This window comes from Loxodonta africana, chromosome 1 (genome assembly GCF_030014295.1).
Source record: "Loxodonta africana isolate mLoxAfr1 chromosome 1, mLoxAfr1.hap2, whole genome shotgun sequence".
NCBI lineage: Eukaryota > Metazoa > Chordata > Mammalia > Proboscidea > Elephantidae > Loxodonta > Loxodonta africana.
In genome coordinates this window covers 130,321,726-130,337,601 of record NC_087342.1, presented here as the reverse complement: position 1 = coordinate 130,337,601, position 15,876 = coordinate 130,321,726, and the positions used below count along the sequence as shown (strand labels likewise).

Here is a 15,876-nt window from a genome sequence, read left to right as displayed (position 1 = left end):
AAAAAAAAAAACAACCTAGGTATTTTTAGTTTTCTCTTTCTGACCTACAGCAAAACACGTAGCTTGCTTCAAGTGTCTATCAAGAGTGGTAGAAAGCCGGGAGGCGGAGGTAGAACCTGACACTTTCAAACTGAAGTTTAGCTGACTTAACAGACCTCAGGTGCTGCAAATAAACAAAAAAAGATGTTACATTGTATATCTCTCAGACTTGGTGTCAACTGACTATAAGTGTCTTATTTTTAAAGAAAGGAAGTTGAACAAACAACGAACATGTGTGAACCACAAAGCTCAGCATAACAAAAAGGAAAATAAGCCCAGAAAGGCAAGCCACTTCATTTTTATACTTACATCATCAGATTGAAGGTTGGTTTCTCAATTTTAGAACAATATATTCTACCAAGGACATGGTTAAGTTTCATGTAAGAAATACCATAGATTTGATGTTGATGAGAAGGCATTGTGGAAGAAGATGGGATGTCAGAATTATGCCATTCTTCAGATTGAATTTGGATTCAATTTTGGAAAATATCAAGTATGAATGTTCATTCTGAAAACCCTAGTATTTCATATTTCTAAGAGAAGAATAGACAGTAATATTTAGCTTGGCAAAGAAAAATATCTTAACTTCAGTGTTTTCAAGATGCTGGCCTTATTGGATTACCCGGGAAGAAGAGAAACTGTACATTAAAGAGTCTTGTACCTCTTGTAGAGTTTATGCATAGGAGCAACTTTTGAAATTTCTTACAACTAATAATTATAACGTTCTGTATTTGGAGATATTATTAGCCTAAAAACATTCATTTTTTATCTGACATTGTTAACTTTGAATAATTCCTAAGGAACAGTTATGAGATAGCAGTAAATGGGTGTGGAAACCTTCATGTGTGCAAATTAATTACTTGAAGATAACTATCAAAATGTTCATCGTGCGATCCACAGAAACTACCTAAAGAGCTCAGAAATTTAGATCACGTTCACTTGTGCCTGCACTATTCCTAGAGAGCTTGTTTGTTATACCATCAGCAATTACACACAATTTTTCTCAACTCTTGGACTAAAATCTTGGACTTTCATTAGTAACTAACTACAGTATTCATTTTGAAATGTTCTCTTCCTCCTATCCCCCACATGTCTGTCAGACTAGAAGAGATCCATATTTATGCCTATTCCCGAGAAAGGTGATCCAACTGAATGTGGAAATTATACAACAATATCATTAATATCATACACAAGCAAAATTTTGCTGAAGATCATTCAAAAACGGCTACAGCAGTATATTGACAGGGAGCTGCCAGAAATTCAGGCCGGTTTCAGAAGAGGACGTGGAACCAGGGATATCATTGCTGATGTCAGATGGATCCTGGATGAAAGCAGAGAATACCAGAAGGATGTTTACCTGTATTTTATTGACTATGCAAAGGCATTAGACTATGTGGATCATAACAAACTATGGATAACACTGCGAAGAATGGGAATTCCAGAACACTTAATTGTGCTTATGAGGAACCTTTACATAGATCAAGAGGCAGTTGTTCAGACAGAACAAGGGGATACTGATTGGTTTAAAGTCAGGAAAGGTGTGTGTCAGGGTTGTATTCTTTCACCATACCGATTCAATCTGTATGCTGAACAAATAATACGAGAAGCTGGACTATATGAAGAAGAATGGGGCATCAGGATTGGAGGAAGACATATTAACAACCTGCATTATGCAGATGACACAACCTTGCTTGCTGAAAGTGAAGAGGACTCGAAGCACTTACTAATGAAGATCAAAGACCACAGTGTTCAGTATGGATTATACCTCATAAAGAAAACAAAAACAAAAATTCTCACAACTGGACCAATGAGCAACATCAAGATAAACGGAGAAAAGATTGAAGTTGTCAAGGATTTCATTTTACTTGGATCCACAATCAACAGCCATGGAAGCAGCAGTCAAGAAATCAAAAGACACATTGCACTGGGCAAATCTGCTGCAAAGGACCTCTTTAAAGTGTTGAAGAGCAAAGATGTCACCCTGAAGACTAAGGTGTGCCTGACCCAAACCATGGTATTTTCAATCACATCATATGCATGTGAAAGCTGGACAATGAATAAGGAAGACCGAAGAAGAATTGACCCCTTTGAATTGTGGTGTTGGCGAAGAATATTGAATATACCATGGACTGCCAAAAGAATGAACAAATCTGTCTTGGAGGAAGTGCGGCCAGAATGCTCCTTAGAGGCAAGGATGGTGAGACTGCGTCTTGCATACTTTGGACATGTTGTCAGGAGGGATCCGTCCCTGGAGAAGGATGTCATGCTTGGCAGAGTACAGGGTCAACAGAAAAGAGGAAAACCCTCAACGAGGTGGATTGACACAGTGGCTGCAACAATGAGCTCAAGCATAATGATTGTAGGGATGGCGCAGGACCGGGCAGTGCTTCCTTCTGTTGTACATAGGGTCGCTACAAGTCGGAACCGACTCAACGGCACCTAACAACAACAACTTCCTCCTATAAGTTATATGACACTGATTTTATATTGCCCTGTTCTGGAACTCCTTGTACTGCCTACCTCTGACCATTCTTACTCTCAAACCTGCCCTGATTCTTGACTTTTAATGCAGGCATTGCTGTAGCTCTCTTTTCTCTTATTACTGTCTTGATAATCTAAAACACTTTTATGACTTCAGCTTTTATGTAGTTGATTCCCACGTGTGTATCTATAGATTTCGCTTCTCCATTAAAGCCCAAGACTTCATTTTCTTTTTGGCTTGGAGATTACATTTGTATCTAAACATCAATATATGGAAGACATTCTCAAATATTTGCCTAAAAAGTATAATATCTATTATATTGTTGTGCATAGGGTCGCTATGAGTCGGAACTGACTCGACGGCACCTAACAACAACGACAACAACAAGTATAATATCAATTCCTCCTTTTTTTCTCACATCGCAGTAAGTTATGGAACCCTATCAATTATACCCTCAGAGAGAGTCTTAAATTCATACGCACATTTTTGTTCCTATTCTTATTACCATTACCATTGTCTCTTGCATGGATTACTCTAAAAAAGCCTTTTAACTAGTCCCCATGTTTATAGTCTTCCCAATGTCAAAAAATTCTATTTTCTGCTACAACCTATGTTTTACCAAAGTAAAGCTCTAATCAAGGCAAGCTTCAGTGGCTGCCTATTGTCTTAGAATTCAGAGCCATCCCCACCATATTTCAACATGCCTCTGCATTCTTATTTCACTTTCATTACTTCAGTACATATGTGTTCACATCAAGATAGACCACCTGTCATCCCCTAAACATAATCTCAACTTTGACATCTCTATATCATTTTTGTTAAAAGAAGGTACTGGCACAAAGCCCACCCCTTTATCACTCACTTCCCCTTAATCTTGAATTGTCAACCATCCAGCCATCCTTCAAAAACTACATTAAATCCTTCTCTAAGAACTTTCTCTAGATCTTTACATGGAACAACATCTCTTGGAATGAAACTCTGTAACATTTGGTTTATATGACACATGCCAACATTTACTTGACATTTTATTTATTTATGTAATTCTTTTATTCCCACAACTAGACTGTAATATCCCTCCATGTCAGAAGACATTCATTTATTTTAATGCTCTAGATTACTTAGCAAAGACTTTGCTTATAGTAAGGAATTCTTTTTTTTTTTTTTAAATGGAACATAATCAGTGGGCTAGCAACAATGCAACACATCGCTGATCTTCCTTGGATTCAATTTGATGAGTACCATTCAAATTCAAAGTCCAGAAATAAAACAATTTCTAAAGAATAGGCCATTCTTAACAATAAATAAAGCAAATACAATATATAACAGTAAGTCACTGTGGAAAACAGATGACTAAAAACATAATAAAAAACTAAAAACCATTTACATGGCAACTTTATAGACAAATCTTCCTAACAATGAAGATGCATGCACGTGTCCTATTGTTTAATCAGATAAGATACATTCTATTTGTCTTTGGAATTGCCAACAGCTGGGCCTCAAAAAATGTCATTTTTGCCTCTTCAGTGCTTTATCTGATTTGTTTTATGCTAGTGCTTCTAAAAAAATCCAAAATTTTCTGAGTCATGAGTCTCATTTTCATCCTCGATAATATTTTATATTATAGCCAATATAAAAACTTTTAAAAGAATGGACAGTTTCAAATAGAAAAGAGTAGTTATCAAGGCATAGAAAACATGAAGTGATGAGGAATGGGAAAAGGTTTCCTTTGGCATTTGGGAGTTTCCTGAGGGCTTTTCCAAGAGGAGTTTCAGACAATGATGGGAGAAATGCTTGACTTCAAGGGACTGAAGAGAAAAATCTTTGGAGAGGAAGCATAGACAGCAAGGGTAAATAACTCTTTAAAGAACATTTTGTTGAAGAAAAATAAATTCATATTATACAACATTAACATATGGTTCCCCTGACCTAACTGACAATAATAATTTTAAAAATTACCGATACATTATATAATGCCCACTTTTGGCTAAAATAAAAACCATCCACCTTTACAATATTTTAAAACATTTAGAATACAATTTTATAATAAAATGAGGGATACCGATAGAAATTTGATATCTATCTGTAGCATTACTTCATCCATTCATTCATTTATTTGTTCAGTAATTATACGAACTATTTAGCAGAATATGTAGGCCTTAATAAGTGCTCACTGGAGTCCCTGAGGGGCACAAACTGTAACCACTCAACTACTAGCCAAAAGGTTGATTATTCAAACCCACCCACAGAGAAGCACTTCGGAAGACAAGCCTAGCAATCTGCTTCAGGAATGTCACAGCCTTGAAAAACCTATGGAGCAGTTCTACTCGGAAACACATGGGGTCATCATGAGTTGCAATCAACTGGACAGTAACTAATGCAACAACAATAAAGTGCTCATTAACTTTCATTTATTATAATTAACATATGCCTATTTTGAATGTTATATTCATATATGAATATGAAAAATACATATTCCAATGCTTTTATAAATGCATTGGCTGGTTTAACGTTTTTGTTAGTAAAACTATTTTTCCAAGCCTTGTATTAAACTTTTTGAGATCATAAATCTTTTGTGAATCTGATCAAAGCTGTGGGCCTGCTCCCTGGAAAAATGAATGCATACCTACATACCAAAGTATTCACAGATTTTTAGCATAAAAGAGCATTTCATTTATCACAAGCTGATGTAGGTAGGGACATTTTTTCAGATAAAAGATTTACACCTTTTCACTTGAACTATTTTTGGAAAAAAAATTTTTTTTTTTCTAAGATATGCTACTCATTTCTCTGTCATCTTAATCTGATTATAGGAACTTTTATCTTGATGAATTAAAGCCATCATTTTAAACATCAGTTAATGTCCTAAATCTTAGAAGTAATGCTGTCAAAAGTAAGGCATGAAGAGTTGTTTGGTCCCATAAAATGGACTGCATACTGTTTGCTGCATTCTTTTAATACTTCTTTTTCTTTATTTCATGTATTCTACTTGTTATGTATGTGACTCCAACAACCCTCTCTCTGCTTCTGAAGTATTTTATCTAAACCAGTAATCAGAAAACAGAAATGCTGAAACTATATTTAAAGTTAAAATAAAATAAATAGGCTATTAGCAAGGTTTTGAGGATTTCTTATTAACTTGTAAGGGCTTTATGACATTTATTTTTGGCTATTCAGCACTCTCTCTTTCTCAAGGAACTTATTATCTATATTCCAGGAAAGTGAGGTGGTTATTTATACATAATGATCTTTTGGAATTCTTTAGTCTTTTCCCACCACTCTTAAAGAAAGTGGCCATAAATAATAAGCAACCTTTCTTACTTCCCTTGTCTCTATTTATCACTCATATGCTCTGTGTGTGTGTATGTGTGTGTGTTGAGTATAAAGACATCAATTATTATCTCAAGGCAATAGTTTCAGGGGTTCATTCAGCCTCCATGGCTCCAGAAAGTCTACATGTGAACTTGAAATTCTGTCCTACATTTTCCCCCTTTTGATCAGGATTCTTCTAAAGAATCTTTGATAAAATGTTCAGTAGTGATAGCCAGGCACCATACAGTTCTTCTGGTCTCACAGCAAAGGGGGTAGTTTTTCATGGAGCAATTAGTGACACATTCCATTTCCTTCTCTTATTCCTGACTCTCCTTTCTTTGTTGCTCCAGATGACTAGAGACCACCTTAAAGCTTAAACCAGGAATATCCTCTGAAGTCTTCTTAAAACCAAGTATAGTTTAGCTTAACTAGTAAAGAATGTCTGCCTCAAGCATTGTGCTCTTTTAAGATCTATCTTTATGGGATCAAACTGACAACAGCAACTAGGAAAATAGGAAACATAGGGGGCAGTAAATTTATGATAATGTGGGAGGAACAACTTATAAAAAAAGTAAAAATACTTCCTATATCTCCATTTAATAAAGGTGTTAGCTTTTCTTCTAACATTATTGTAAAGTGTCATCAATAGCCCACTGCAGACCTGCAGTGTTCTTAATATTTTTATGAAATGTATTGTGTCTACCACAAAGCGAAGAATATAATCAATGGCACCGAACTGTACATGTGGAAATTGTTGACATGGTGTATCTTTGGCTGTGTACACTTTCACAAAACAAAAAAAATCAGTGCTGGATAATTAATATTTGAAGTTAGGATGTATAGGGCTAGTGACTGCCAACTCACAAGTTTCACAATTTGCTACTGTAAAATGTTCCCTATGCACATCCTTGTTCAAAAACATTGCAGGTATCAGATAAAACAGTATATCATGTTCTATATACACTAACAGATTTGCTGAGTGGTGCATAGCTAACATGTTTGGCCACTAACCAAAGAGGCTGGCAGTTCAAGTCCACCCAGAGGCTCCTTAGAAGAAAGACCTGGCGATCTACTTCTAAAAGATCGCCACCGAAAATCCTGTGGGGCGCAGTTCTACTCTGACACACACGAGGTCACCATGAGTCGGAATCAAGTCTACAGCAACTGGTAGTATGTTCACTAGTATCAAATTAGAGAATACGAAGAACCTGAATAATGATTATTTTTCATGGTATTCAATTTGATACTAGTGGATATACTTTAGTAGTGGAGAATAACCTTCAGTTCGGTCATCAAACTACTATATGGCACACCCTGGGCTGGTATTTGGAAAAATCAACAATAAATAAGGTCTCTTTGGGTAATCAATGTAATAATGCTTAGGATCTTTATTCACAGAACATAACCTGTTTTATACAGATTATTAGCACTACATAAATGATGAGAAGGCTGAGAATTGACACTGATTTTGAACAAGATGAAGACAATATAGGACAATATTAACTTTATTTGCAGCATTCAACTGCTTTGAGTTACTATGTTTAATATACTTCTTAAAGTTTTATGATAAGAAAGGAAGTAGAAAACCCTAGATAGCATATTCTAAAGCAAAAAGTAATACACAAAACTTTCAAATATACACTTTTGGTAAGTTAAAAGAAAAGTAAAGAAGAATGAATGTTTGCAAGTTTTAAAGAGACATTTATAGAATTTTTAAAGCAAATAATACTAGTACCACAGAGAATTTAATACACTTTTTTCTTTTTTTTTTTCTGAAACAGCCTACTTTAAGTCCAAGTTTAACTTTACTTGAAATTGGCTTGTTTCATAGTTTGTTTTTTTCCAAACACATTCTGAATAAATGCCATGTATTGATCTGATAATACTTTTAAATATCAGTGTCTTTTAGAACTGGAAACCCTGGTGGCATAGCGATTAAGAGTTACGGCTGCTAAGCAAAAGGTCGGCAGTTCAAATCCATCAGGCACTCCTTGGACACTCTATGCGGCAGTTCTACTCTGTCCTATGGGGTCGCTATGAGTCGGAATGGACTCGATGGCAATGGGTTTGGTTTTTTAGAATTAGATGATAACGTTTTACAAGAAGAATGAGAAAACAATAGCTCTTTTTTCTCCTCCGGTTTTACTACTAAATTACTTTGCCAATTGTCCAGTCTGGCACAGTGCCCTTCATAATTCCTTCCCCACTCCACCAGAGAAACTACAAAGCTTTATGGGAGAGGTTCCAGCTCGATTGGTCAGCATCCCCTGACTCTCTAGGTTTCTCCTTCCATGTGTCCTGAAACACATGGCTCACCATGCTTATCCTTTCCTAAGGCATTGTTTTCCCCTCATTGCCCAGTTATTTTTGGAATACATACTTAATTTGGACTTTCTCTGATTTCTGAGCTCATTTTTTTTTAACAAAGATACTCTCTTTGGTCTCTTTTTTCCTCATTGCCTATAGGAAAGGGCAGCTGTCTCCATTCCTGAATCAACTTAAGCTGTGGGACACACAGTTTGGGGAAAAGTCTGGGAAGTGAAGATGATTCAGAGGGGTCATTAAGACATCAGTCTAACTGGTCAGGCCTTATGATTCATGAAGAGGGTATAAGGGCATCAAAAGGCCTCCAGACTTTTGATGACTTCTTTACATAGACTTTCCTCTACTGAAGAATATTACAATCTGAGGCCACCATGGTGGAAGATACTCTAGCATTGAATGAGTCCCTGTAGGACTGGAGGACCTTCAGAAGTAATCAAGTGTAAAATAAATTACCAAAAGCCTTAATCGTTAAAAAAAAAAAAAAGAAAAAGTTATGCTCTGTACCAGTTGAACCCCTTAGTTGATCCTCCACCAAGGTAGGTCTCTTCCTGATCCAGAAACCAAAACTTAAACAACTGTGAATAAGAATAAAAGGTAAAATGTTCAGTGGTCTTTACATGAGGACTACTTACAGCACGACAAATGAAAGGAAATCTTTCCGAGTCACGGTAACGTTTTGAGAAGAAGCTTTAAAGAAGTAAGAAACCTGTAAACCTATCTCAGTTCAATGTGTGTAATATTTAGGAAGACTATTTCTTTGTTCTCATTTTTTACCTACAAAGAGAAATGTTCAATTTTGCTAATACAATAGTTGTTAGCTCAATGCACATGCGGAGTGTGAATGTGTGTAGGTTTTACTTCTCTCTGTTATTCCTTCCTATTGTAAGAGGCAGCGTTAAAGGCGAATAAAGGAAGAAACACATTTTCACTTTATGTGCTCCAGCATTATAGAATTCACTACAGAGGGACCTGAGAGGCCCACTGTGTCCTTGAAGCCTTCAGAAAAATTACAGTGGCAGCAGTGATGCCCTTGTCACAACCCTTAGACGCACTATGAAGTGCCCACAACACACACAGATTCAGCACCTGCTTGAGACACCAAGGTTATGAAGACTCCTTTTTTTTCAAATGCACCGGTGTATACATATTCGAAACCAACTTGGATAGCAACGAGCATTTGGCAGATGGGAAAGGTAGCATGTATTCTCCTTTACATTTCCATGTCTAGATACACACTAGTAGGCCTATATGCATTCATACAAATGCACGTAGATGCACACACATATGTGAGTGTTTGTGCCCGTGTGCATGTATGCATAACATATATGTGGCTGGGCTTATTTAAATATCAGACGCTGGGTATTTTTAATATATTTACTCACATATACTTGAAGACATGAACAGTGGACATTACACTTAGAAATGAATGATGTAGATACTTGCAATTTTTTTTTTTAATTTCAGAAAGATTTGGGGAAAAAATCCTATTTCTTACCTACATTTCCAGTCATTAAGTATGAATTCTGAAAGTCCATCATCCCCATTCCAACAATGTGTATAAAATCTTCAATCACCTGCATTAACTCTATTGAGCCTGGATAAATCTATAAAAATAAGTAAAGGTTAGATGGAATAAAATACTTTTATAATGGAATACATAACTCAATCTGAAAGACAATATAATCAGGTCACAAGTGAGTTCTGGCTTATTTTAAGAAGTTTCTGCACCTGGCAGCAGCTGTAATGTTTGAACTACTAGTTGAGAAAGACATCAGGTATCACACAGCAAGAACTCAGAAAGCAATAGGACACAGGGATTAATCCTCTTTAAATCTAAGAAAACTCAAAATATCTGAGAGATTGTCTACTCTGAAATAACATGGTCTTACTCTTACTGGGCTCCTTTCCTCACTTAAATGTAACATAAAACAAACACTGAAATTGCCTCTTTTTAGCTTTTTACTTAGCATCTATATAAAGGGATAAAAAATGATACTATACGGAAAAAACACAGAAACAAATCTTATTGATATCATGAGAATATTTACAAATTATTACATCCTTGCATAGTAAATATGTATCTTGGGAGAAATATTGTCTAAAAATTACAATAGCCACTTGATGAGTCATAATTTAGCAATGACTTCTGGATCATAATAGCTCTAGTGTAGATATTTCACATGTACATATACAAAACATATCTTTGGGGTTGAAACTATTATTCTTATTTTAGGCAAGAAAAAGCAGTTCAAGGAGGTTAAAGGACATATGTGTCTTTGCTAGTGGCCGAGGTGGGCCTCCCCATAGACCTACCTGTGTATCTATCTATGTGTATATTTATCTCCTTCAGGACTATCTGCCTTCATGGCCCAAGTATTTTTTCCCCAACACCATGCCACCTCATGCATTATAAACAGATAAATGTTTTCTTAAAGACAACCAGATCCTAGGATAGCTTATTATGTGTGGAATGTGAAGGTCATTTAAAAGGGCATATGAATTTTCGCATGTGTAACTCATAAAACTTGAAGTCAGCCTTCATTATAAGACCATATTAGAGCAGAAAGTCTTTTGAAGTTAGGTTCACTTCTTTTTAGTCATCCAGCAACATTGTAGCTTCAAGCCACGAAAAACTGAATGGATTAAAGAGTTCCAGCTGCTTCATATTTGCAAAGGTTAGAGCATTAGGGGAAGAGACACTAGCAGGAAAGCATACAGTAGGAGCTGGAAGGGGGCTGAGGAGGAGAGCATGTAGGGAAGAGTGGGTAGCAGGCACAGTGTGTATTGTGGTTTGTGGCTGTGCCTATCTAAAAATCAGACACTGAATGTCCATGATATATATACTCATGCGTACTTGAAGACATGAAAAAATGGTTATTACACTTAAAAATGTATGGCATAGATAGAGGTCATTTTTTAATTTCAGAAAAATCTTGGTAAAAAAAAGTCCTATTTCTTACCTACATTTCCAGTCATTAAGTATAATTTCTGAAAATCCGTCATTCCCATTCTAAGAATGTGCATAAAATCTCCATGGGCTCTAAAGCTTCTTACTACTATTGTATGTGTGTGTGTTTTCTTTCTGTTTTTGTGTAGGTAATGTGTATATGAGGAGTCCCTGAGTAGCACAAACAGTTAAGCACTGGGCTACCAACCCAAACCAAAGGTTGGTGGTTCAAATCCACCACAGGTGCTTCGTAAGAAAGGCCTGGCGATCTACTTCCAGAAGACAAAAAAATGTTGCCGCTTAGTCAATTCCAACTCATAATTCCACGGGTGACAGAGCAGAATTGCTCATAGGTTTTCTTAACTATACCCTTTATGGAAGCAGATAGCCAGACCTTTCTTCTGAGCTGCTGCTGGGTGGGTTCGAACCACCAACCCTTAGGTTAGTAGTAGAATGCAAACTGTTTGTACTACCCAGTGAGTTTTCCAAAAGAACAAACCAAACCAAAACCAAACCCAGTGCCGTCGAGTCGATTCCGACTAATAGCCTAATAGCAACCAAAAGATCACATGGCCACTGAAAAAACCTATGCAGCACCGTTCTACTCTGAAACACACGGGGTGGCCATGAGTCAGAATCAACACAATGGCCGCTGGTTTGGGTTTTATGTGTATGGGTATGTATAGACAAATATTCCAGAGCAAGAGTGGGCAAACTTCTTCTGTAAAGGGCCAGAAAGTAAATATTCTATGCCTTTAGGGCCATGCGGTATCTGTCAAAACTACTCAACCCTGCTGTTGTAGCAAGAAAGCAGCCTTAGACAATATTTACATAAATGGGTGTGGCTGTGTTCCAAAACGTTATTTACAAAACTGGCTGGATTTGGTTCATTGGCCTCCACTTTGCTGACTCTTGCTTTAGAGACACATGAATTTTCAGTCTAACAAGAAATAGAGAACATAACATCATGACTGAAATGGCTAATGACTTGTCAAGTCCAAGTGGTACAAAATATGCTGTACGGAGCATGGTCTTCTTTTCACTTTCAAATACCACATTTCTAGTAGGATGCTTTATCTGAATATAGTTTGATCCTTCATAACTAGGGCTGGTGGCTAGTCGCCGAGCCCTGAAGTGACATTTTTATTGTTCAAACATGTAAGTTTTGTCTGTAAAAACTTTCTGACATCAATATTCACCATTTTTCTTAGCTAGATTTCCAAAAGTATACAGAGTTGTTTTATATTTTCGTTTGTTCATGCTATTCCTCTGTAATAAGATAAGGAGACCCACAAGGGATTATCTTCGGTAGATTTTAAACTGCTCTCATTACTGGAAAGTTCACGACACTGACCACCCTTCGTGCCACAGATTTGAAGACCTGTGTACAATATAGCATTTATGACAACTCCTGTTAGCAAAAGCTACAAAATAGATTTTTTAATTATTTCAAATAGTTAAAAAAATAACAATACTAAGGATTATTACTACTGAAAAAGTATTTAAAAGACAAGAATATAGCTTACTCAAAATCACAAGCAAATAGATGGGATTGAGGAGTTTCCATTGGCTACAAGAAGGGCACCATTCATTATTTGTTCAAGTTGGGACTCCACAGTAAATTACACCATCTGATGAATTGCAGTCTTGTTTTAAATAGGGTATTATACATTTGTTCTAAATATATCCATAATTAATAGTCTCCAGCATTCTATAAAGATGGATTTAGCCTCTGCAGCTGTATTCTAAGGAGAGATACCATTTTCTCTACACTGAGTGAATGAGGCTTTCCTCTAGAAGGATGCCAAGGGCAAATGTAGAATTCAACTAGTTCTACTGAAAGACAGACTCAGTATCTCAAACTAAGGAGTGATTTTTTTCTTGCTATGTTGAGAAGCACAAAAGTTGTACTTAATAATGAGGTGGCCTCACACTGGACCATTTTTAGAGTTCCTTTAGGGTCACCATGAGTCGGCGTCGACTTCATGGCAACGGGTTTGGTTTGTTTTTTTTTAATCGTGAAAGGAATAAAGGGCCTGCTTCCGGAACAGAATTACGAAGGGAAAATTGGGGAGACGGTTCACCTGAACCTCAGTAAATATTCATTCTTCCTTTCAAAATTGCATTGTTCTCAGGGAATTTTTAACAAAGATCAAGTAGAAAACGAAGAAGTTGGTGCATTCAGTTAAATTAAACATTCGTAGGATTTTTAAAAACATGCTTATTCCCCCTTCCTTGATTTCCTAACCCATTTTTATGTAGTTAAGAAAAAATGCTACTAGCCATATGTCAGTTACTATAGCACAAATGGTGGTCCAAGGCTTTTTAAAACAATACTAAAGTAATAAGACCACTTTCTAGACTGATAAGGCATAGCAGAAAGAGAAAAAAAAATCAGAATACAAGATTTTATGTAAGCTCTTTTTTACAACTCTTGGTTTTGAATAAAAATCACATCTGTATATATGACCCAGGCAATAGGGAGCATTGTAGTAAATGCAAGTGATTTTGCTAGTCAATGCTCCTTAGCGTGATTTTGAACTATGTGCTTTTATATTCGCTGTCTTTCCCAGAGTCTGCAGACAGGAATGAAACTGATTGGTAAGGCATATAAAAAACCAAAAAAATTTTTAAAAACTCACTGCTGTTGAGATGATTCCAACTCATAGCAACCCTATAGGGCAGAGTAGAACTGCCCCATAGAGTTTCCAAAGAGTGCCTGGTGGATTCAAACTGCTGACCTTTTGGTTAGCAGCTGTAGCAGTTAACCACTACGCCACTAGGGTTTCCAAGTAAGGCATATAGTTGTTATGAATTAGTTCCTTAAAATAAATGATTAACCTGCTCATTTTTTTCAGATTTATAAATATCATTCATTCCAAACACTGATACAATAAAATAAAAAGATCATGTATTTTCTCTAAATTTAGCATGATATAATGTAGAATGACTTTCCAAAAATCCTTTTATATTCTTGGAATAGAAAGCAATTAACTTCTATAAAAAATTTCAAACTTCCCTTAGCCAATGTCACTTTTACGTTCTGAGTAATTCACATCTTACCTGTTGCGCATCTTCCCACTTTTCCTTGTTTTCTTCATCTAGAAGGTTGCTAACTATCTGAAAGAAGTTCTGTAAATTAAATTAGATAAAAGGTTTAATATTACATGAGAGAATATACTTTTCAACAACGCCCATTGGGGCTAATTATGTGGCAAGGGTATAAAAAGTCACAATATTGCTTTGTGATTCTAATGGATTATTCTAGATCTCTGAGGACCCTTTATTAGCACCATAACTTCAAGATTTCTACATAGCTTCACATATAAACCTCAGAAGAAATTAGAGGAGGTAAAATACATATTTTCTCTCACAATCATCTGTTCTTTTATAGTCTACATTCTATTCTAGGATATCATTATATAATTATTATGTATAAACACATCTTATTCCTTCTGTAACAAAAGTCACCAGTATTTGTCTTATTTCAAGTTATCCTGTTAATTTCTCACTATGATTGCTACTTATACTGTTGCTCTCAAGTTCATTATAGTGAAGACCACGACTATGGGCAAAGCTGAGGCAAGTGGCAGACACGCTCAGTTAGAGTTCTGGCTCTGCCCTTTCTGGATATTTTACTTATTTCACTTAGCATGTGTCCTCACCTACGGAATGGTGATAGTAGAACTACCTATTGCAAAGATTAAATGAAAAGTTCCAAGTAATTGCCATATGGCACATGGTAAAGCACTCAATAAATCCTACTCATTTTTAAATTGGAGTCTCTGGGGAGCACAAACAGTTAAAACGTTTGGCTGCTAACTGAAAAGCTGAAGGTTCAAGTCCACCCAGAGGCACCTCAGAAGAAAGGCCTGGTGATCTATTTCTGAAAAATCAGCCATTGAAAATCCTATGGGGCACAGCTCTACTCGGACACACACGGGGTCACCATGAGTTGGAATCAACTTGATGGCAACTGATTCGTTTGTTGTTGTTGTTTTTTAATTATTCTTTACACTTCTGCCCTTTGCCAGCAAGTCACAATGGAAGAATGAGTACACACAGTAGCATTTTCCTAATAGAGTTTAAAACCTTTGCCAACACCCTCTTCCCTAACTAACTGTTGAGGACCCTCTTTGTTTTATCTTAGTCTAGCAATGCCCCAGCTGAAGTTTTGGTTTTCTTTTCCCATGCAGACAGGCACATCTTGATGCTCATTTTTCATTCACTCGTTTACACACTGACAAAGAATGGGATCCAGTTCGGCTTTGTAAGTGTTCATTTCACTCATAAGGGTTTTTTTTTAAACCAGAGAAAGACCTTTCTATCCTCTCATACTCTATGCCATCAAGACACAGGAGGTAGGAGAAGAGAGTTGTGACTTGGGCATCACAGAAGACCCAAGAAGGGTAAAGTGAAGCCAGGGCCTGACCTCTGTCTGAAGTTACATAGATGGTGTCACCTGGTTGTGTCCTCACAGCCCATGGCTTCTAACTGGTCTGCATGTAGTTTAGCAGGAATGTTACCTACATACTAAGACATTACCATGGGACAAGACTCCTTTGAGACCAGAAATAATCACGATTTTTTAGACTGATAAGTAGGCCTCCCTATCTAGGTTTTCAAAACAGGCATTTGTTCTAATTCAAATAAATTCACCTGGATGTTTTTAGAAAAAAAAAAAAAAAAAGCTGCTTTATTTCCCCCTCTCTTATGGTTTGAAGCTGTTAGTACCTATATTTAATTGCCCTATCTGTGCTATTTATTTTAAAAG

General features: G+C 36.4%; 1 protein-coding gene across 1 annotated transcript in view; it reads right to left on the bottom strand.

Moving 5' to 3' along the window:
* The window catches only part of ADGRB3 (adhesion G protein-coupled receptor B3), a 795,310-nt gene that overhangs the window by 375,859 nt on the left and 403,575 nt on the right, over positions 1–15,876 (bottom strand). Inside the window, exons 10-11 of the mRNA XM_023544583.2 lie at positions 14,166–14,234; positions 9,651–9,759 (exon numbers count right to left, since the gene is read on the bottom strand). Of these exons, the coding sequence (XP_023400351.1) occupies positions 9,651–9,759; positions 14,166–14,234 (178 nt within the window). The remainder of the gene's footprint in view (positions 1–9,650; positions 9,760–14,165; positions 14,235–15,876) is intronic.